A 23,602-nucleotide genomic window follows, 5' to 3' on the forward strand; every position below is an offset into this window, starting at 1 on the left:
CAAAGGCCTTTTCTGCATCTATTGAGATAATCATGTGGTTTTTGTCATTGGTTCTGTTTATGTGATTGGTTACATTTATTGATTTGCATATGTTGAACCAGCCTTGCATCCAAGGGATGAAGCTGACTTGATTGTGGTGGATAAGCTTTTTAATGTGCTGCTGGATTCGGTTTGTGAGTATTTTATAGAGGATCTTTGTATCGATGTTCATCAGGGATATTGGTCTAAAATTCTCTTTTTTTGTTGTGTCTCTGCCAGGCTTTGGTATCAGGATGACGCTGGCCTCATAAAATGAGTTAGGGAGGATTCCCTCTTTTTCTATTGCTTGGAATAGTTTCAGAAGGAATGGTACTAGTTCCTCTTTGTACCTCTGGTAGAATTCAACTGTAAATCCATCTGGTCCTGGACTTTTTTTGGTTGGTAGCCTGTTAATTATTGCCTCAATTTCAGAGCCTGTTACTGGTCTATTCGGAGATTCAGCTTCTTCCTGGTTTAGTCTTGGGAGGGTGTATGTTTCCAGGAATTTATCCATTTCTTCTAGGTTTTCTAGTTTATTTGCATAGAGGTGTTTATAGTATTCTCTGGTGGTAGTTTATATTTCTGTAGGATCGGTGGTGATATCCCCTTTATCATTTTTTATTGCATTTATTTGATTCTTCTCTCTTCTTTACTAGTTTTGCTAGCGGTCTATCAATTTTGTTGATCTTTTCAAAAAACCAGTTCCTGGATTTATTGATTTTTTTGAAGGGTTTTTTGTGTTTCTCTCTCCTTCAGTTCTGCTCTGATCTTAGTTATTTCTTGCCTTCTGCTAGCTTTTGAATGTGTTTGCTCTTGCTTCTCTAGTTCTTTTAATTGTGATGTTAGGGTGTTGATTTTAGATCATTCCTGCTTTCTCTTTTGGGTATTTGATGCTATAAATTTCCCTCTACACACTGCTTTAAATGTGTCCCCGAGATTCTGGTACGTTGTGTCTTTGTTTTCATTGGTTTCAAAGAGCTTCTTTATTTCTGCCTTCTTTTCATTATTTACCCAGTAGTCATTCAGGAGCAGGTTGTTCAGTTTCCATGTAATTGTGTGGTTTTGAGTGAGTTTCTTAATCCTGAGTTCTAATTTGATTATACTGTGGTCTCAGAGATAGTTTGTTGTTATTTCTGTTCTTTTACATTTGCTGAGGAGTGCTTTACTTCCAATTATGTGGTCACTTTTAGAATAAGTGTGATGTGGTGCTGAGAAGAATGTATATTCTGTTGATTTGGGGTGGAGAGTTCCGTAGATGTCTATTAGGTCCGCTTGGTGCAGAGCTGAGTTCAAATCCTGGATATCCTTGTTAACCTTCTGTCTTGTTGATCTAATATTGACAGTGGGTTATTAAAGTCTCCCATTATTGTGTGGGAGTCTAAGTCTCTTTGCAGGTCTCTAAGGACTTGCTTCGTGAATCTGGGTACTCCTATATTGGGTACATATATATTTAGGATAGTTAGCTCTTCTTGTTGAGTTGATCCCTTTACCATTATGTAATGGCCTGAGTCACAGAATACACATTTCACTGGAAGCCGCTTTTTGGTGAGAAAATAGGTAGTCTCAGAGTTTCCCAACCAGAAATGAGTGTCAAGGCAACTGCTTGAGTTGCTCATAGGAAGACAACTAATATAACTTGATAAGTTTCCTTATTTCAATTTTCTGTGAAGCCATAAAATCAGATACTTGCAGAGGTGAATGATGAGGAAACAGGCATGCAGCTGGTTTGCAGTAAATGTGGGACCCACCTGGGAAGGCACTAAGAGAACACTGAGTTCTAACCTTTTGTTTTTCTATTGAGGAAATGGCAGCCCTGAGGAAGTGACTTCTCTGTGGTAGAATGAACCAGGCCAAATCTGGATCTTTCATCTCAGTTTCTTGATACAGAGAAACCATGTTTACCCTCAAGTTTGTAATTCTGTAGGATTCATACAAGACCCTGGATAATGCCATGGATTTATAACTCCCTCAGTTTTTAAAAGATAAGAATCTGAGACTTTAGAGGGGATTTACAGAATGGTTTATGGATGCTGTTCTGTCACTGAGCTCAAATTACTTTATTTACCCCTCTTCATGGCCCAGATAGTTGAAGATCTAATCTATTGTCAGGGCTTTTTGTCCAAGGAGATAGTTTTCTATATAGGCTTCTAACCTACTAGACTCTAAGAGGTTAAAGTTGATCTTGAGATCTCCGGTCCCTTGTAACATTGACATCTTTCAACAGTCTGCTTAGGCAGTGTGTGAACTGATTAAAAAAAAAAAAAAAAAAAAAAGGTACAGATTAATAATCTCTTATCTGTCCCCAAAGCCATATGAGTGAGACTTCAGCTTTTCATTTTGTTACCATGAAAAGCCTTTATTAGGTGACTCCTGTTTATAGATGATGACATGCATTCAAATCTTTACTCCAGAAGACCTTAGGGAAAAAGCCATTCTAAGAATGTTCTGGAGAGCTACAGGATTGTTCCATTATAACTTTTAAAGATTATTTTAGTTGGAAATTATTTTAAAATGGATTGTACTCCTTCTTCCCTTTAATTTAGTTTAATGAGACTAAGTATGTGTATGTGTGTGTGTGTAAAGGATACAAAGTTCCATGGGTTTTTAGTATCTATTCCTAACTCTGTTTTCCTTACAAGCATTATTATTATTATTTATTTATATATATTTTTGAGACGAGTCTAGCTCTTACCCAGGCTGGAGTGCAGTGGTGCAATCTCAGCTCACTGCAAGCTCTGCCTCCCGGGTTCACGCCATTCTCCTGCCTCAACCTCCCGAGTAGCTGGGACTCCTCCTGAGTACCTGGGACTACAGGTGCCCCCCACCACACCTGGCTAATGTTTTTTGTATTTTTAGTAGAGACAGGGTTTCACCGTGTTAGCCAGGATGGTCTCGATCTCCTGATCTTGTGATCGGCCTCCCAAAGTGCTAGGATTATAGGCATGAGCCACTGCACCTGGCCACAAGCATTATTTTTATAGAATTGTGAGGTTTCCAGGAATGTATACAGTTGTAAAAAAAAACACCTAGATTTAAGTCTGTGGATCACAGTCAAAAAAGATATGAAAGCCAGTGCCCTAGGTAGTTCCTTCCTTGCACTAACAATACTTTTTTACATTTAAGATTTGACTATTTGCCAAGCCTCTGTACATACACACTGTATATGGTCTATGATAAGTAAACTAGGGATGGTCTTCTTCTTGTTTTAAACTATACTAGGCAGGCATAAGGAAACCAAAAAGAGGATGGACTTTGAAATCAATCAATCTTTAATTTCAATTTTTATTTTAGATTCAGGGGGTACATGTGCAGGTTTGTTACAAGGGTATATTGCATGATGCTGAGGTTTAGGCTTCCATTGAATCCATCACCCAGATAGTGAACATAGTACCCAATAGGAAGTTTTCAGCACCCTCCCACCCCCACCCCCCATTGTGAAGTCCCTAGTGTATGTTATTCTTACTTTTATATCCATGTGTACCTGATATTTAGCTCCCGCTTATAAACGAGTACATGTGGTCCCAGAGTACCTTTAATATTAGCTTTTGCATGTAGAAGTTGAATGACCATGGGTACCTTAATCCTTAAGTTCCAAAGTTCAGCTTAAAAAAAAATCTACATGGGAACAGTAATGCCAGAATTGTTGGGTGCTTTAAGTCCAGTAATAAAAACACCTACCAGGAGCACAGTAGATGACTCTCACAAAACAAAATGTTGAGTGGAAGGAAGTGGACATAAAAGAGGCCATATGATGTAATTTCATTTAAATAACGTTCAAAACAGGCAAAACTAACCTATGGTGATAGAAGTCAAGACCATGGCTACTCTTGGGTGGAGGAGTAACTGGGAGGGGAGGGCACAGGGGATATATATTGAGGTGCTAGTAATGTGCTCTTTCTTGGTTTGGAGATACATTATAAAAACTCACTGAGCTGTTTTTTCTGAGACGGACTCTCGCTCTGTCGCCCGGGCTGGAGTGCAGTGACCGGATCTCAGCTCACTGCAAGCTCCGCCTCCCGGGTTTACGCCATTCTCCTGCCTCAGCCTCCCGAGTAGCTGGGATTACAGGCACCTGCCACCTCACCTGGCGAGTTTTTTTTTTTTTTTTTTTTGTATTTTTTAGTAGCAACAGGATTTCACCGTGTTAGCCAGGATGGTCTCCATCTCCTGACCTCGTGATCCGCCTGTCCCGGCCTCCCAAAGTGCTGGGATTACAGGCTTGAGCCACTGCGCCCGGCCTCACTGAGCTTTTATACTTATGATTTATGCACTTTTGGGTAATAATGTTATAGTTTAATAAGAAGTTATTTTTAAAGTGCCTAATACATAGTTTATTCTCTTCTGCTATGATGGTTCTTTAGGTTAACAACATGAAAGTTTATTTTAACACAATGATCCTAGCCTCTTTTCCTTGTAATCTTTCCATTTCTTTGTTCTGTAATAGTCTCTTTTTCCTAATTCCAGTTTTATACCTTGGCATGTTTAATAAATATATACTGATGATAATCCCAGTTAGTATAGTTGGAGGAGCTTAGGTCAGTCAGTGCCTAACCTTGGGGTAGGCACTATTACTTCCATTTTAAAGATGTAGAAATTGAGGTCCAGAGGTACTTAGTAACCTGTCCAAGTTTACATAGCTAGTGACAAAGTTGGTATTCAAGCCCAAAGCCCATCTGTACTGCATGCTATGTATAGATAGTAACATTATCCAGAGAAGGAATATGTTTATTAGAAGATAAACAGTTTGGAAACATGTTAACAGGAAGTCATAAAGAAAATTGATAGAGGACGACATTTAGGACTACCCAGGAAAAGGAATTCTGTGGCTCAAGATTGGATTTCTTGAATGTCCCCATGAAGCTTTTTGTGTTCCTTTTGCAAGATGGCTGAATGAGGCTATCAAACACTGATGCACATCCACCTGTTGCCTTTTTTTAAAATTGTGACAAAATATACACAACTTAAAGTTTACCATCTTAAGACATTAAGTACATTTATAATGTGTGTAGTTTTCACCATTATCCATCCCTAGAATTTTTTTTTATCATCCCAAACAGAAATTCTATACCCATTAAATATAACTCTCTTCTCTTCACCAGTTCCCTGGTAACCCTTATTCAACTTTCCATCTCTATAAATTTATGTATTATAGGTTCCTCATGTAAGTAGAATCGTACAGTAGTTGTCCTTTTGTATCTGACCAGTTTCACTTAGCATAGTGCCTTCAAGGTTCATCCATGTTGTCGCATTTATCAGAATTGCGTTCCTTTTTATGGCTGAATAATATTCTGTTGTATGTGTATACCATGTTTTGTTTATCCAATCATCTGTTGATGGACACTTAGATTGTTTCCCACTTTTGGCTATTGTGAATCATGCTTCTATGAACATTGGTGTACAGGTGTCTGTTTGAATCCCTGCTTTCAATTCTTTTGGGTATATAACTAGGGATGGAATTGCTGGATCATGTGATAATTCCACATTTGACTTTTTGAAGAACTGCCAAACCGTTTTCCACAGCAGCCGTACCATTTTACATTCCCACCAGCAATGCTGACGGTTCCAATTTCCCCATATCCTCACCAACACTTGTTATTTTTCTTTTTTTCATAACAGCCATCCTAATAAGTGCGAAGTAGTATATCATTGTAGGTATTTTTGCATTTCTTTAATGATTATTGATGCTGAGCATCTTTTCATGTGGTTATTGGCCATCCGTATATCTTCTTTGGAGAATTGTCTTTTGCCTATTTTTGAATTGGGTTGTTCAGGTTTTTTGTTCTTGTTGTTGTTGAATTATAGGAGTTCTGTGTATATTTTGGATATTGACAGACTACAAACATGATTTGCAAGTATTTTCTCTGATTCTGTGGGCTATCTTTTCACCCTCATGATAGTATCTTTTGATGCACAGAAGTTTTTCATTTTGGTGAAATCCAGTTTATCTGTTTTCTGTTTTGTTGCCTGTGTTTTATTTGTCATATCCTATAGTCATTGCCAAATCTAAAATGTTGAAGATTTTCCCCTATATTTTCTTCTAAGAGTTTTATAGTTTTAGCTCTTATATGTATTTAAGTCTTTGGCACATTTTGAGTTAATTTTTTTTGTATATGGTATAAGGTAAGTATTCAGCTTCATTCTCCTGCATATGGATATTCAGTTTTCCCAGACTTGTTTGTTGAAGAGTGTCCTTTTCCCATTAAATGGTCTTGGGACTTTTATTGAAAATTTATTGACTATTTTTGAGCTCTCTGTTCTATTACACTGGTCTATTTATCCTTATGCCAATACTATACTATTTTGATTACTGTAGCTTTGTAGTACGTTTTGGAATCAAAGTATAAGTTTTCTAACTTGGTTCTTTTTTTTAAGATTGTTTGAGCTATTTGAAATCCTTTAAGATTCTATGTGAATTTTAGGACAACTTTTTCTATTTGTGCAAAAATGCCATTTGGATTTTGATAGGGATTGCGTTGAATCTGTAGATTGCTTTGGGTAGTATTGCCATCTTAACAATATTAGTCTTTCAGTTTATGAACACAGAGCAGAATATCTTTTCGTTTACTTACATCTTTAATTTGTTTCTGCAATATTTTGTAGTTTTCAGTGTACAAGTCTTTAGTCTTGGTTAAATTTATTCCTGAATATTTTATTCTTTTTGATACTATTTAAATGGAATTATTTTCTTAATTTTCTTTACACACTGTTCATTGCTAGTGTATAGAAAATGAACTAAACTTTGTGTGTGACTTTGTATCCTGCAGCTTTGCTGAATTCATTTATTAGCTCTAACAGCTTTTTTGTGGAATGTTTAGGGTTTCCTACATATAAGATTATATCATCTGCAAACAGAGATCATTTCACTTCTTCCTTTCAAATCTGAATGCCTTTAATTCCTTTTTCTTGCCTAATTACTTTAGCTAGAACTTCCAGTGCTGTGTTTAATAGAAATGGTAAAAGTGGCTATCTTTGTCCTATTCCTAATCTTAGTAGGGGAAAAGCTTTCAGTCTTTCACCATTGAGTATAATATTAGCTGTGAGTTTTTTATATATGGCCTTTATTATGTTGAAGAAGTTCCCTTCTATTCTTAGTTTATTGAATATTTTCATTATAAAGCACATTAAATTTTAATTTTGTCAAATGCTTTCACTACATCGAGATTACCATGTGCCGTTGGTTTTTTTTTTTTTTTTAACTTCATTCTATTTGTGGTATATTACACTGATTGATTTTCATGTGTTGAACCATCCTTATATTCTGGGAATAAACCTCACTTGGTAATTGTGTATGCTTTTACTAATTGTGTATGCTCTTACTATGCTACTGAATTTTGTTTGCTAGTATTTTGTTGAGGATTTTTGCATTCTTAAGGGCTGTTTTTGAAATTAAAGTTTTATTGGAACACAGCCATGCCCATTCATTTCTGTATTATCTATGGCTACTTTCATGTTTCAACAGAGGCCACACGGCCTGCTAAGCTGCAGATATTTATTATCTGGCGTTTTTTTTTGTTTTGTTTTGTTTTGTTTTGTTTTGATGGAGTTTCACTCTTGTTGCCCAGGCTGGAGTGCAATGGCATGATCTCGGCTCACCACAACCTCCATCTCCCAGGTTCAAGTGATTCTCCTGCCTCAGCCTCCCTCGTAGATGGGATTACAGGCGTGCGCCACCAAGCCCAGCTAATTTTGTATTTTTAGTGGAGATGGGATTTCTCCATGTTGGTCAGGCTGGTCTTACACTTCCGACCTCAGTTGATCCACCCACCTTGGCCTCCCATAGTACTGGGATTATAGGCATGAGCCACCATGCCCAGCCTATCTGGCTCTTTATAGGAAAAGTTTGCCAACTTCTGAGTTAGGCAAATAACTCCTTACTCTGTTTCCGCACTGCCCAAGAAATCTGGTTCTCATTTGGATTCCTGTGTAGATGCACCTTTAAAGTTGAATGGCCCTGGTCACATACCAATAAATATTTTAGGCGGTTATATTTCTCACAGTAAATTAATAAATTAACATTCTAGTTTACCCATTATTGTTTATGACCTATAGCTGTATCCCCAAGAGTCTGTTCCATTTTTAACAGAATCAGGGTTCTGAACTCACAAAGCTGAGGAAAGTATCCTGGAAATTGGAAACTTAACCAAATTGCTGCCCTTGGGAAGCCTTGTCTGGGTATCCAGACTTCTGGCTTCCTCTGATAAAATCTAATTTCACTGCATGTCTTCTTTGATCTACAGTAGTTCATATTTCTATTTTTTTCTATCTTTCACTTTTAGATTTCTACGTCGTACTAAGGAAGAATGATTTCCTATATGATATAGCCGAACTATGCAAAAATCAGATCCTTGAAAAGGTCAGAACCTGTATTTATACACAGTAGAAATAGAGAGTTATCCTCTATTTAGGCTATGTATGAATATATGTGTCACAAAAAACAGAGCAAATGAAAAAACTTACCCTTTCTTGACATTTTATTCTGCAATTTTTACAAATTATGTGTGTCTTTATTATCTGCAAACTACTCTACACATATTTATCTCATAAGTATGTGTACTGTTATTAATCCTGTTTTATAGAAACAGTAAAGGTGTAAGAGACTTACTCAAAATCATGTAACTGATAGCTGTAAGATCAAGTCCCAGATCTTTTGCCTGTAAGTCTTAACCTTTCCACTACATCATAAGTTCGTAATCAGTATCAGAATTTAGTAGACATGTAAGTACGCAAGCTGTATGAACATTGGAAATAATGTATGTAAAAGTCTATGAAAAAGTGTTAAAATCCCTTTATGGATGTTAAGTATCATAAATAATTCAGATCTTGATCTTCAATATCTAACATATAATCTTTGGGATGATACCAGAGTCCTCAATATACAATATACCATTGGCTTAGTATGGCAAGCAAAATTCTTCACAAGGTGCCTCCTTTCTACTTTTCTAGCCTCAGCTCATTCAGTTTCTGTCATTGGTCCCTGTAGCTTACTTTGTCCCTTTTCATCTATAATAAATGGCTAGCATTGTCCAAACACATCGTCCATTTCCATTTCTGTATTCAATTCCACATAATTAGGAAGAATGCCTAAAATGCCTATTTGTCTTTCTTCTGATAATCCTAGCTCAACTTCATCTCCTCCATGAAGCTTTCCTCAACACTCCCCCACCTCTGGCAAAGTTAATCATTCCTTTCTGTTTTCCCAGAGCACTTTTTATAGCAAATCTCTGTATGGCAAAAATCATACGATGATTGTATATTTGAATTGCTATCGTTCCTACTAATCTGTGAGTTCTTTGTGAGCATGAACAGAGGCTTACACTTACTTGTCTTTGTGTCTTTAATATGTTACTGCTAGGCTTAGATTTTGTTACTCGGCTCAGATACATTTTGTTTAATGAATGAAATAAAGGCTGCAGTTCTTTCCTTATAAGGATCTGTATGTACAGATATATAAGTGGGAAACTGACCACACAAAAATACCTAGAAACACATAAATATATGTAAAACGATATAGTGTATGCTTGAGGTAGAATACTGGAATGATCAGAGCCAGGTTGAGTTATTTAGGGAAGGATTCCTCTAGGTTAGTAGTTAGCAATCTATGGCCCACAGGCGAAATCCTTCTGCCACCAGTGTTTTGTAAATAGAGTTTTACTGGAACATAGCCATGTTCATTTGTTAGTGTATTATATGTCTGCCTTAATGCTATGATAACAGAATTGAGCAGTTGCAACAGAGACCATATGTCCAGTAAAACTGAAAATATTTGCCATCTGGCCCTTTACAGAAAAAGTTTGCCAACCCCTGATCTAGGAATGGGCTTTTAATATGAAAAGAAGAGGAATGTGAATTGGTGAAGCATGAGTGTGCATCATAATTCAGTGAAAACCAGCCATAGTAGTAGGTATGCTAGGTAAGAAAGCTCCACTCCAATCCAGTTTGTCAGAGAGACTTATGCTGAAGAGATAAAATGTCAAGAATGTTTGGATTGAGAAAGAGGGAACACAAATCTAATGGAAAGAAATTTTGAAGTAAACACTCCGAGACTGCAGCAAAATAGTTTCCTAAATAGTAGCAAAGGATGATGATGAAGGAGAAGGAAGCAGCAACATAAATTAACATTGACTGAGTGTTTACTATGTGCCAGGTACTGTTCTAAGTGGTGTGTCTGTGTGTGTGTGTGTCCTATTTAATCCTCTCAACAACTAAATGAGATAATTGCTATTATCATCTTTATTTTGCTGCAGAGGAAACTCAGGCACAGGAGGTTAAGCTAACTTGGTCAAGTTAATACAACTGGTAAGTGATAGAACCAAATCTGAACCCAGGCTGTCGGGCTGCAGAGTCTTCATAATAGAGAAGGGGAAATCTGGAGATATTTGGTAAAAATACCCTTAAGCTTGGAGTAAGGTACTTAGTCCAAGTAATTGGGAAATGTGCTATCCCAACATGGTAAACAAATGAACAGACAATAAAAGAGTAATGATGGAAGGCAGGGTGTGCAATTCGAAGAGTGTACTATGAATTAGGCAGAATGGGCAGGGCAAGGAAACAGATACTTAAGACATGTTATATAGTCATCCAGTAAGATACGTTGTATAGTCAGTCATTGCGTTTAACCTTGATGAGACCAGAAAGCAATTAACTTCTCCTTGCACACATGAAAGCTGTCCTAAAATACTTGAAGAGCTGGTATATCCAATTGAGATATAGATTAGCAGTGACTTTCAAGGAGGTAAGGGACATTCAACCTCCCCACAAAAATATACACACGTTAGAACCCCAAGTATATTATAATTGGTGAAGGTGTCAAGTCATAACACACACCATTCTCTCTCATTCTGTCTCCCTAAGAGAACTGGTTCCTGTCCAAGCCTGTATGACTGTTATGGTAAATATTTACCTCTTTGGACCATTTTTTTAAAAAAAATACATATATATTGTATGTATGTTAAAGTAATACATATGCACTATGAAAATTTTGCCAGTAGAAGTATACCAAATGAAAACATTGGCTAGAGATGGTAGGATTGGAGATGGAAGGAGGAGGAGACATTAAACTAAATGACTTTCAACATTTCTTCCAAATCTATAGTTCTATGTTTATACCAGCAGAGTGGTTACCAAGCACAAAGGAAAAGACCGCAATGTGACTTTGACATGGTTGGCTTGAACAGAGGACAAAATGGTACAGGAGACAATCCAATATATGAAATCTAAATTTATAGAGCAGATTACTTTGCAGTGAACATTGAACTTATTTTTATAAAGATTGCTTTTAACTAGCCATTTTGGTATGTCCAAATATACTTAATTTTAATAAAAAATTTCATTTACACTTGTCAGTACTATATTTACTGTGTAAAATAAAGCAGGCACACATTGTTCATTATTTCAAAGAAGGAAGAGATTTCAGCCAAGTTCTTTCATGTTGTAGTAGCTACAGTGGAAATAATTGAGCTGGGCCTTGCCCATAAACCTGCAATATGATAGAACTTAAAAGGCGGCCAGGCACAGTGACTCACACCTGTAATCGCAGCACTTTGGGAGGCCAAGGTAAGAGGATTACTTGAGGCCAGGAATTCAAGACCAGCCTGGGTAACATAGTGAGACTTCGTCTCTACAAAAAATAAAAAAGTTAGCCAGGCGCATTGATGCACACTGGTAATCCTAGCCACTCAGGAAGCTGAGGTAGGAGGATTGCGTGAGTCCAGGAGTTTGAGGCTGCAGTGAGCTATGATCATTCCACTGTACTCCAGCCTGAGCAACAGGGTGAGACCTGTCTCTTAAAAAGTAACTAACTTAAAAGATACCTTAAGTATGTAAGTTATGTGAAGTGCCTACCACAGTGCCAGTAAATGGTAGATGAAGACACAGAAGAGAAAAAAGATGATGGTGGTGATGATACTATTGTTATGTCTTCTGTCCCCATATCACACTTACGTAAGGCTTCAGAGAGAAAGTTGGTATTGTATATATTTATATCCACACGTACATACACGCACACACATACTGTCCATGCTGCAAAACCTAAACTTGTACAGTGTTGTTTATAATAATGAAATCAGGACTCAGATTTGGAGTCTTAGATTTGGAAGGAGCTTTAAAGATTACCCAGTCCAGCCTCCCTCTTCCTCCTGATGATTTAATATCTTCACCAATAGGTTATTTTACCTCTGCTTTCACATCCTTAGTGATGGCAAATTCATGCCTTTCCTTCCCGGAGAGCTTATCCCACTTTTGGATACAGAGCTCTGACTGGCAGAAAGTTCTTCCTAATAATGTGCTAAAGCTTATCTACCTATAGCTTCCACCCACTAGTTCTAACTCTCTCCCTTGGGGTAATATTGAACAAGTAGAGCAAATCTCATCTCTCTCCTACGTGAAATCCCTCCAGATATTTGCAAACAGTTCTCATGTTTCCCCTGAGTCTTTCCTTCTAGTTAACCTTCCCTAGTTTCTTAAATTCTCACTCTCCTTGTTGCTTTCCTTTAAATGAGATTGTGCATCTGTATCTCATTCAAAATATAGGACCTAGAATTAAATATAAAATCCTACTTCTGATGTGTTTGGACTGGCAGGAGTGGAACATCCGGGACTGTCATTGTCCTTATTCCAAATATTGACTGAAATAATGATGATGCTGTTGCATTATTTAATGACATCAGATCCATATATGTCTGCTAGCAACTATGATTTGGCACTATAGGAACCACTGAACTTCTCTGTTCAAGAAGCATGAGCCCGAAGCATTCCAAAAAGCATTAACTTCTCTTATGCTCTGCCTCACACCTCTGCAAGCTTCTGGAAAGAGTAAACATTATACATAGTTAAAGAATACTAGGACTGCCTGTAGGACAAAGGAAGTCATGGCATTTTCATTAGCCACTTATTGGTAGCTGGATTACTTGTTAAAGGAAGTACTGGTGTTCTCATGGGTTCTTCTCTGCATACACAAAGATGTATAGTTACTACAAAGTAAGTGAAGAGGGGGGAACACCAAAGAGATATGCTCCCTCTTCTTTGTTCATCTCTGCTACATGGAGGAGACAGGATTTATTGCTTTCTTTGAGAAAGAGATTGGCCAGTTTCCTTCCTCCCCCTTCTTCTGGTGGATCATTCCAGAAGAATATTACATCTCATCATACTTATCTCCTAATAAAGTAAAAGTAAATGAAGGAGAGCTGGGGGCAGAGAATCGGCTGAGATGTGCTAGGAATACTTGGCTGGGCACAGTGGCTCATGCCTTGTAATCCCAGCACTTTGGGAGGCCGAGACGGGTAGATCACCTGAGGTCAGGAGTTCGAGATCAGCCTGGCCAACATGACGAAACCCTGTCTCTACTAAAAATACAAAAAATTAGCCAGGCTTGGTGGCAGGCACCTGTAATCCCAGCTACTTGGGAGGCTGAGGTTCACTGGAACCCGCGAGGCAGAGGTTGCAGTGAGCCGAGATTGCGCCACTGTACTCCAGCCTGAGCAACAAGAGTGAAACTCTGTCTCAAAACAAAACAGCAACAACAACAAAACTTGTTAATCAGAGAGTGGCTGATCAATGGCGCATGCCAGGCGAGTCCCCTGTCTGGTGCATCCCAGACGAATTCGCTGTGTCCTGCCTGCCTGTAGCTTGTCCTTCATTACCACAGTGAGCAGATGTTCTGCTCACAGCTTTTCCATTTTAATTTCTGTGCATATTGGCATAGTATTATGATTTATCTAAAACTGAGAGTTCTGTCTTTTCTTTTTGAGTTTTCAGAAGTACATTTGATGCATCTTTTTTTCTGTTTTCCAGTTTCCATTTCTAGGGGAAATATTCCTCCCTTCCTGTTCTTTGAAATACTTAACACGTATCTGGCATGTAGTAAACACTTAAAATGATAGTTATATATTAATAATTTGACTGTTGTTAATATACAAGTGATAATTTGTAACTAAGTTTTTAATTATATCTTAATATATGAAGAATTTTTTTCTACTTTTCCTTGCTTCAAGGGGTGGCCTGTTGTGATTGTTTTATTACATTTTGAAAGGATACTGCCATAGCCTTATGGATTTTTCTACTACCTATTATACTTCTTTCAATGACTTCCAGAAATATGGAGTCATTACATTCTCCAGATCTGCACTATGCAATGAGTAGCCACTACCATGTTTGTCTAATTAAATTTAAATTTAATAAAAATTAAATACAATAAAAAATGCACTCCGTTGTACTAGCTGCATTTCAAGTCCTAAATAGCCACATGTGGCTAGTGGCTCCCCATTGGACAACAGGAATATTGAACATTTCCATCATTGCCTTAAATTTTGAGAGGCTGAGGCTGGCAGATCCTTGAGGTCAGGAGTTTGAGACCAGCCTGGGCAACATGGCGAAACCCCATCTCTACTAAAAATACAAAAATTAGCCAAGCATGGTGGCACATGCCTATAATCCCAGGTACTCTGGAGGCACTGCTTTGGATATTAGTAGTCTGCGTTCTTGTGCTCTTTTCTCAGAAATTGAAGTGGATATATTTTCTAGGGTATTCCTAAGACTAATCTCTTAATGCTTCAGGGTTCTAAACATGCATTTTGAGGATTCACGTTACTGTTCTTATTCCAACCCCTTAGTGCCATTACTATCTTTTGGAATAAATACAAGAACTTTCACATCCTCCAAGAAGATTATTTTATTTTGTTTATTTTGTTTATTTATTTATTTTGAGACGGAGTCTTGCTTTGTCGCCCAGGGTGGAGTGCAGTGGCGCAATCTCAGCTCACTACAAGCTCCGCCTCCCGGGTTCACGCCATTCTTCTGCCTCAGCCTCTCGAGTAGCTGGGACTACAGGTGCCCACCACCACGCCTGGCTAATTTTTTTTTGTATTTTTAGTAGAGAGGGAGTTTCACCACGTTAGCCAAGATGGTCTCGATTTCCTGACCTTGTGATCCGCCTGCCTCGGCCTCCCAAAGTGCTGGGATTACAGGTGTGAGCCACCACGCCTGGCCCTATTTTTATTTATTTATTTATTTTGAGACAGTGTTTCTCGCTGTTGCTGAGGCTGGAGTGCAGTGGTATGATCATAGCTCACTGCAGCCTTGACCTCCCAAGCTCAGGTGATCCTCCTGCCTTAACCTCCCAAGTAGCTGGAACTGTAGGTACACACACCACCATGCCTGGCTAATTTTTATATTTTTTTGTAGAGACGGGGTTTTACCATATTTCTGAGTCTCAAACTCGTAGGCTCAAACAGTTCTCCTGCCTCAGCCTCCCAAAGTGCTGGAATTACAGACGTGAGCCACCATGCCCAGCCTTACCATAAATTTTAAAGGTCCCAGCCAACAATAAGAGAAAACAAAGGAAGAAGTGGCAAAGTAGAAGTAATTCTAGCAGATATTCCATAGAGTCGTCAGTCAAATTGCGAACACAGAATCCTTGGGTGCTAACCAGTAACAGGTGGTTGTAATGTTCCTTTTGTAAGTACATTGTATTATTCGAGATCTGACTTTTCCTTGTGAGAAAGGTATTAAACAGCAGTTTTTTCTTTAGTAATCCTTGGTATCCACATTGCACACTTTTTATTTTTATGTTTTTTTCTTTTGAGACAGGATCTCTATTGCCCAGGCTGGAGTGCAGTGGTGGGATCACAGCTTACTGCAGCCTCCTGGGCTCAACTCAGTCCTCCTACTTCTGTCTCCTGAGTAGCTGGGGCCACAGGCATGTACCCCATGCCCAGCTAAATTTTAAAAATTTTTTGTAGAGATGGGGTCTCACTGTGTTGCCCAGGCTGGTCTCAAACTCCTGAGTTCAGGCAATCCCCCCCACTTCAGCCTCCTAAAATACTGGGATTACAGGTGATCCTCCTGCCTTAACCTCCTTACAGGTGTGAGCCACCACACCCAGCCGTTAAGCACTTTCAAAGCCATTTTTTGTTTGTTATTTACAGCAGCCCAGTGAAGCAAGTAGCATTGGGATTATTGTTCCTATTTGACTAATAAGAAAACTGAGATTCAGTTAAGTTACTGGCCTAAAGTCTTTTTTTTTTTTTTTTTTTTTTTTTTGACAAAGTCTCACTCTGTCGTCCAGGCTGGAGTGTAGTGGCATGATCTCTGCTCACTGCAACCTCTGCCTCCTGGGTTCAAGTGATTCTCATGCCTCAGCCTCCCGGGTAGCTGGGATTACAAGCATGTGCCACCATGCTTGGCTAATTTTTGTGTTTTTAGTAGAGATGGGGTTTGCCATGTTGGCCAGGCTGGTCTTGAACCCCTGACCTCAAGGATCTGCCAGGCTCAGCCTCTCAAAGTGCTGGGACTACGGACGTGAGCCACCGCGTCCAGCCATGTTACCTGCCTAACATCTTAAAGGGAAAATAAACATTAAGGCAAGATAGAGTTGAGATTCAAATCAGGGTAAAATTTTAACGTCAAATTCAGCATGTTTTGTTTTGTTTTTACTTTGTTTTTGTTCTACTTTACTACCACTCTGACTGTAATAAAGAAAAGAGTGAAAGTTCTTTAGGGGAACTGAGGTACTCCCAAAGAATTGCTACAGTCCCATTTGTCCTGTGACCATGTGCTTGGGGTGCCATAACAGAATACCACAGACTGAGTGGCTTAAACAATAGAAATTTATATCCTCAAACTTCTGGGGGCTGGAAGTTCAGTGTCAAGATGCTGGCAGGAGAGGCTAGAGATGAGGTCTCTCTCCTTAGCTTACAGATGACACCTTCTTTCTGAGTCCTCATGTGGCATTTTTTTCTGTGTGGGAGAAAGAGATATCTCATGTCTCATCCTTTTGTTTTAAAGGAACCAATTATATCAGGTTAGGGCCTCACCTGTATGACTTTATTTAACCTTAATTACCTCCTTAAATGCCCTGTCTCCAAATGTAGTCACATTGGGGGGTAGGGCTTTGACGTATGAATTTGGGGGAGACACAGGTCAGCGCATAACACAATGTTAATAGGTTTTTAGTGGCTTTTGATATTCTGGCTTAGCCTGGTTAGCTGGAAACTAAATTTAATATTTGCATGGGACCAAATGTAGCAAATATCTGTATTCTTTATTTCTGTGAATATAGAAGCTTAGCTAAATTCAACCTGTGGTACTTGCTGTAAGGTACTTTGCAACTCCAGGATATTCTAATAGCAAAAAAATCTGTATCTAAATTTTCTACTTTTCTTATAATGTGGCCTAATTTGTTAATAATTAGAGATCTCAGTACTTTACAGGTAATAAATGTTCCTCTCCTTCCTCCCCACCCACCTTTTTTACAGATGGAGAAATTAGCATACAGAGAAACTGACTTGTCAGATGTCAGAGCAAGGTATTGGTGGATCCAGGGATAAATCCCAAACTTCTTAACTCCTAGACCGGTTTTTAGTCCATTGACTATGCAGCCTAATGGTAAGTATCTTTTTACCTTATCCTGGAAGTAAGAGGGATTAAGAGACCTAGCAAGGACTGGCTTTAAGGAATTCCTCACTACTAATTAGACTACTCGTTATCCTTTTCTTTATAGCCATGATGTCATTTTTGTCATTGGCATGAATTTTCCAGATTGGGAGAGGAGGTTTGAAGTTTTGCTTTTCAAATAGTTAAAAATATTTCTTGGTGGCTCATGCCTGTAATCCCAACACTTTGGGAGGCCAAGGTGGGCGGATCACCTGAGGTCGGGAGTTCGAGACCAGCCTGACCAACATGGAGAAACCCCATCTCTACTAAAAATACAAAACTGGCGGGCATGGTGGCACATGCCTGTAATCCCAGCTACTTGGGAGGCTGAGGCAGAATTGCTTGAACCCAGGCGGCAGAGGTTGCTGTGAGCTGAGATCTCACTGTTGTACTCCAGCCTGGGCAGCAAGAGCAAAACGCCATCTCAAAAAAAAAAAAATCTGTAACAGTTTGGCTACATGATAAATAATTATTAAGAAAGGAAACTATTATTTAATGAATTTGTTCGCTGTGGCAACAGAAATACAATGCAAGCCACTTATGTAGTTTAAAGTTTTCTAGTAGCCACATTTAGAAAGGTAAAAAGAAGAAGGGGCATGGGGGCTCTCACCTGTAATCCCAGCACTTTGGGAGGCCAAGGTGGGCCAATTGCTTGAGCCCAGGAATTGGAGACCAGCCTGGGCAACATAGCGAAACCCCATTGCTGCAAAGAATACAGAAGCGTAGCCAGTCATGGTGGTGTGAGCCTGTAGTTCCAGCTACTAGGGAGGTCATAACACTTTATCACACTTAGGTAACTCTCTGTCTTCTAGACTAAAAGAGGGTGCCTTGTTGTTTTTTTAATCCTTATTACCTAACACAGGGCTGGAACTTAGATAGTCAGTGAATTTTTCGTTTGAAGCATGGATGAATGCAGTTTCAATATGGAAATATCAAAAATTTTAAGAGTGTTATTTTGAAAATAGTAAGTTGGAAATGGAATTTAAATATCAAATTGTACAAGATTTAATAGGAAGCTACCCTCTTTAAACCTATAATATTACGTTCATTGATTCATTTTATTGACCTAGATATGTGAGATAGTAAGGAACATAAGACATAATCTTTACTAGCAAATAGTTCATAATTAAGATATACATGTGATCAAACACAAATACACACACATAAAATATAGATAGTTGCTACTATAATATCTCAGCTCCTGTAATATTGTTTGATGCTTAGTGAAACAGAATTTCAAGGTCGAATAGGGTCTTAGGAGTTTATCTAGTTATCTCCCTTTATAACCTGTGAATTTTTCTCTCAGCTTGGAAAAGTTTCAGCATCTTTGGTGATAAGTGGTCATTCAGCTTTTCTGCTTGTACATTTTAGTGTATAACCAGTCCTCTACAGGACAATTCTCATTGTCAGAAAGTCTCTCTCTGACATCTGCTTCCCTGTAGTGAATGCTTTGTCTAATGCCTCCAATCAAAAGACTACATTTTGTGAAATCCCTGGTGAGCATTCTAGTAGCAGGTAAACTAGAACAGGGGTTTTCTGTCTGATTTGTTTAGTGATGTATCTCCAGTGCCTAGAATAATGACTGGCAAACAGTAGTAATAAATGTTTGTTGAATGAATTAATCTAAACATAAGCAGGATTTAGAGCATTATTTCAATTCAGTTTTTTAATTGTCAGATTTACACCCTTTGTGGACTATTACATATCTTTCATTGCTGTTTCCTGATCGGTTCTTTGCCTCTATGGCACAGTTTAACTTATTGAGCCCTAAATTTGTCATCTGTAAGAAGATATTAATAGTACCTGAGGTGGAATATATGAAAATACCTGGCACTGGGCCTGGTATATATAGTAATGGTAAGTATTAGTTGAATCTGAAATGGAATCAGTGCAGCAACCTCTGAACCTCCCCTGACCCTGACATCCCAGGAATGCAAGTTTATTTTTTAAAATTAATTAATTTCAAGAAGTATGCATTAACACAGAATATACCATTTTAATAATATTAGTGTACAGTTCAGTGACACTGAAGACATTCACATTGTTGTGCACCCATCACCATCATCAGTCTCTAGAACTTTTTTCATTTTGCAGAACTGCAACTGTACCCATTAAAAATGGTAAGTTCATTTTTAATATTAGCTTAGGTAAAGCATGACTGAAATGGTAAATCTGTACTAGAAAAAATAATACATTCTAATACTAAATATAAATTACATACTATCTGTAGTTTTAAGTTACCTGTTTTCAGTTATTGTTTATTAACTTGAATAATTGATATCTTACCATCTGGCTTCTAGGTATCATCCTCTATGTCACAATTGTTTTGATGAGAGTGTGCATTGAAATATTGACTTTTTAATATGGATAATTTTTCTCTCATTGCATAACGTTCTGCATGTAGTAAAAAGACAAGTTTTTTTTTGTTTTTGTTTTTGTTTTTTTCTGCTTGCTGTGTGCCGAACTCTAGGAATACTGACTGGCTTAAGATTATTTAGCTCTGACACTCTGACAGGCATAAATGTAGGAGGTGGCACTACTACTTTGTTTAGGGCTGTCACCAGAAAGCTGTTACAAAATAATATTTGTCCTGGACTGTGAGGAACAAATAGGAATTTCCCAAATAGAGAAAAGGGGAAGGTCCAGAGGTATGAAAGAGTATGAGTTTGGATGCAGTTTACAGTTGTATGAGCTTGGAAAGAATATATGTCTGGATACAGTTTAGGGATTGATCCTTGAAGACTTTTAAATGGGCTAGTGACATGTTTTATCTGATTTGTATTTTAGAAAACTAATACTGATGTATGATTGGAAAGCAGTGAGAACAGACAAAGGAATTAAATAACTGTTTTTATTGATCAATGTGAGAGATAATGAAATCCTAAATTCTGAATAGGGGCAGGGGAGATTAAAGAGAAGAGATGGTTATTTTAGAGGTACAACTGACAGAATTGGATAACCAGTTGGATTTGGAGGGCAAGAGGGATTACAGGTTTCTGATTTGTTGTGTTAACTGGGATAGGGACTGCCAGAGAAGAAAGATAGAAACTGATTATTAAATAGTACCTGTGTACTATAATATACTCTGAAACATGGCCATTATTCTTAGAACACTTTGAAAACATGATAGGTGACTAGCTCCTTTTTTAATGTGTAGAATTCTGTCAGATGCTGTATTCTCTTTATTTTGGGACAGTTGCCTGACTGAGGGACAGTTACCTGATTCACTGAGTAGTTTATGGCAGTAATTAAAAATTACACATTTTGTAATGCATTTGTTTCTTTTTCTTGAGTACTGCTTTCCATGTTTCAGTAGTTTGTACCAAGTCTATTTCTTCCTAGAAGCTAGAAGTTCCTTTTTCATTGTTCTTTTTTTTTTTTTTTTTTTTTTTTTTTGAGACAGAGTCTTGCTCTGTTTCCCAGACTGGAGTGCAGTGACATAATCCTGGCTCACTGCAGCCTGGACTTCCTGGGCTCAAGCAATCCTGCCATCGCAGCCTCTTAAGTAGCTGAAACCACAGGTTCCACGCCCAGCTAATTTTTTAATTTTTTTGTAGAGACGGGGTCTCACTATGTTGCTGAGGCTGGTCTTGAACTCCTGGGCTCAGTGAATCCTCCTGCCTTGCCTCCCAAAGTGCCGGGATAGCAGGCATGGGCCACTGAACTTTTTGAACCATTTGATGCCTTTCTGCCCTTAACTATTTGTTATTTTGTTCATTTTGCTGCATAACTGAATATGGATTTTGTTTTCTTTACTGGAATACTTCCTCTTTTCTTTTCTTTCTTTTTTTTTTTTTTTTTTTTTTTTTTTTTGAGACAAGTCTTGCTCTGTTGCCCAAGCTAGACTAATTTTTTTAAATTGCATTGGTTACTTTTGAATATTGTTTTACTGATGATCTTTCAACCTGGTTTCTATTTGTTGTGGCTTCCTTTAATCAATTTTGTGTATACTGGTAGCTCATCTTTACTTAAGCAATATAGTACTAAAAACTTGTATGTAAATGGAATATATATTGTATGTTTAATTTTTAAGAATATATGTTTTCTAATTATGAAAAATTTTAAACATAAATTTAATCATGATCCCCTAATATATTTTTCAATAATTTTAAAGCCTAATCTAGTTTTTAATCTTTACTAATGATTCAGAGGAAAACAGGCATAGCAGGCTACTAGAAAGACAGGGGATGTAAAAACCAGGAGAGAAGGCAAACAACTGGCCAATGTTGCTGGAATGTAGTAGAAAAGGGAGAAGTCATAACAGATAAGATTAGAGAGGTGGCAGGAATCAAATCCTGCATGGCTTTGTAAAGCACCCTTAACTGAGTATGAAGCTATTGGAGGTCCTTCAGAAGAGAAATGACCTTATCTGTTTTATGTTTTAAAATACTCATTTTGACCTAGTAGTTGGGTTCTCCCCCAAAACAGAAACAATGGGAGCTGGGTAGGTAGGTAGAGAGAGATTTATTGTGGGAATTGGCTCACAGGATTATAGAGGCTGAGAAATCCCATGATATACTATGTGTAAGCTGGTGCCATTAGTCTGAGTCCAAAGACCTAAGAATCAGGGAGCTGATGGTGTAACTCTGCCTTCAGTGCCAAAGACCTGAAAACCAGTGGGGAAGGCAGAGGGGGCTGTTGTAAGTCTTGGGATCTGAGGCTCAAGAACTAGGAGCTCCATTGTCTAAGGACAGGATAAGATGGATATCCTAGCTCACAAAACGAGAGAATTCACTCTTCCTTCACCTTTTTGTGCTATTTGGACCCTCAGTGGATTGGATAATGCCCACACACATTGGTGAGAGCAATATTCTTTACTCAGTCTACTGATTCAAATGTTAATCTCTTCAAGAAATACAACCACAGATACACTCAGAAATAATATTTACCAGCTATCTGGGCATTCCTTAGCCCAGTTAAATTGACAAATAAAGTTAACCATCACAAGTACTCCTTTCAACTCAGCACCCATATGTATTTCCTTAAGCCATATTTGATCTCCAAATGAAGATAGTAACAGGGTCATTATTCTACCTAACATAAACAGCTATCTTGCATACAACCGAAAACACACTAACCCCCTCCCCAGGAGAGTGAAGTTCTTCAGTGATGTTTACTCTTCTCCTGATAGTCTGTAACTTAAATATTATGATGTAAAATTAAAAACACTTAAATATTGATATAAAGTCAATACAACTTTTGTTACATGATAAGAAAAGATAGGAAAGAACGCAAAGATATTTGCTTAATATGTGTATATATACAAACAAACATTCATAATGAAATAAGGAGGAAATACTCAGAACAATTATAGTTGTTTCTGTACTGGTCACATGGTTATTGCTGGTATTTATAACTTACCTATTCTGTATTTTTTTTAATTTTTATTTTTTTATTTTTGCCTTCTGCAAGAACCTCATGATTCTTTACCCAGCAGGGTGACCCAAAGGTTTGGCCCATTTGTAGTTCTGCCTGGATTGCGTTTTTGTAGTTATCCATTGGCCTTAATCACAGAGTGGAGTAATACTGAGAAACACCCTAAGGTATCTCCTGTATTCTAGACATACTCTTCAGTTCTTCCATTGTGGAGTAGTAGTTCAGTTTCTCCTTGATAGTCCGGATGAATCACCTCAGGCAACAACACCGCAACTCCCTCTTTACCTGTTGACTCAGAGGCGTGAGGAACCCAGAGTAGCTAGGTGGCAGTCTTTAAAAAAAAAAAAAAAAAATTGGAGATTTTTTGGTTTTGTCTTTTATTATTTTTAAACTGAAACATAATTGTACATATTTATTGGGTACAGTGTGATATTTCAATACATGTACCTAATGTGTAATGATTGAATCGGTAATTAGCATATCAATCGCTTCAAACATTTATCATTTATTTGTGTTGGGAGCATTCAGAAATACGCTCTTTTTGCTGTTTGAAAATACACAATAAGTTCTAATTATAGTCACCTATAGTGCTGTAGAACACTATAACTTACTTCTTTTATTTAGCTGTACTTTTATATTTGTCCCCCTACCTCCCCTTTTTTCCCTTTAGTAACCACTATTCTGTCTACTATGAGGTCTACTTTTGTAGCTTCCACATATGACTGAAAACATGTGGTATTTCTCTTTCTGTGCCTGGCTTATTTCCTTAACCTGGTGTTCT

At 37.9% G+C, this 23,602-nt stretch overlaps 1 protein-coding gene across 29 annotated transcripts in view; it reads left to right on the forward strand.

Moving 5' to 3' along the window:
- SCMH1 (Scm polycomb group protein homolog 1) overlaps positions 1–23,602 on the forward strand; it is a 218,755-nt gene that overhangs the window by 34,724 nt on the left and 160,429 nt on the right. For 21 of the 29 annotated variants that reach the window (XR_003723335.2, XR_013403437.1, XM_077961735.1 and 18 more), the window contains exon 2: positions 17,268–17,397. Coding sequence is in view for 5 of the 29 variants with exons in the window: in XM_015136781.3 (XP_014992267.1) it covers positions 17,385–17,397 (13 nt within the window). In the remaining 24 variants the exon portion in view is untranslated. Of the gene's footprint in view, positions 1–8,294; positions 8,372–17,267; positions 17,398–23,602 lie in introns of all 29 variants that reach the window. The other 8 variants (XM_015136801.3, XM_015136838.3, XM_077961728.1 and 5 more) reach the window with 1 other exon arrangement.

Source organism: Macaca mulatta, chromosome 1, assembly GCF_049350105.2.
Source record: "Macaca mulatta isolate MMU2019108-1 chromosome 1, T2T-MMU8v2.0, whole genome shotgun sequence".
Lineage (NCBI taxonomy): Eukaryota > Metazoa > Chordata > Mammalia > Primates > Cercopithecidae > Macaca > Macaca mulatta.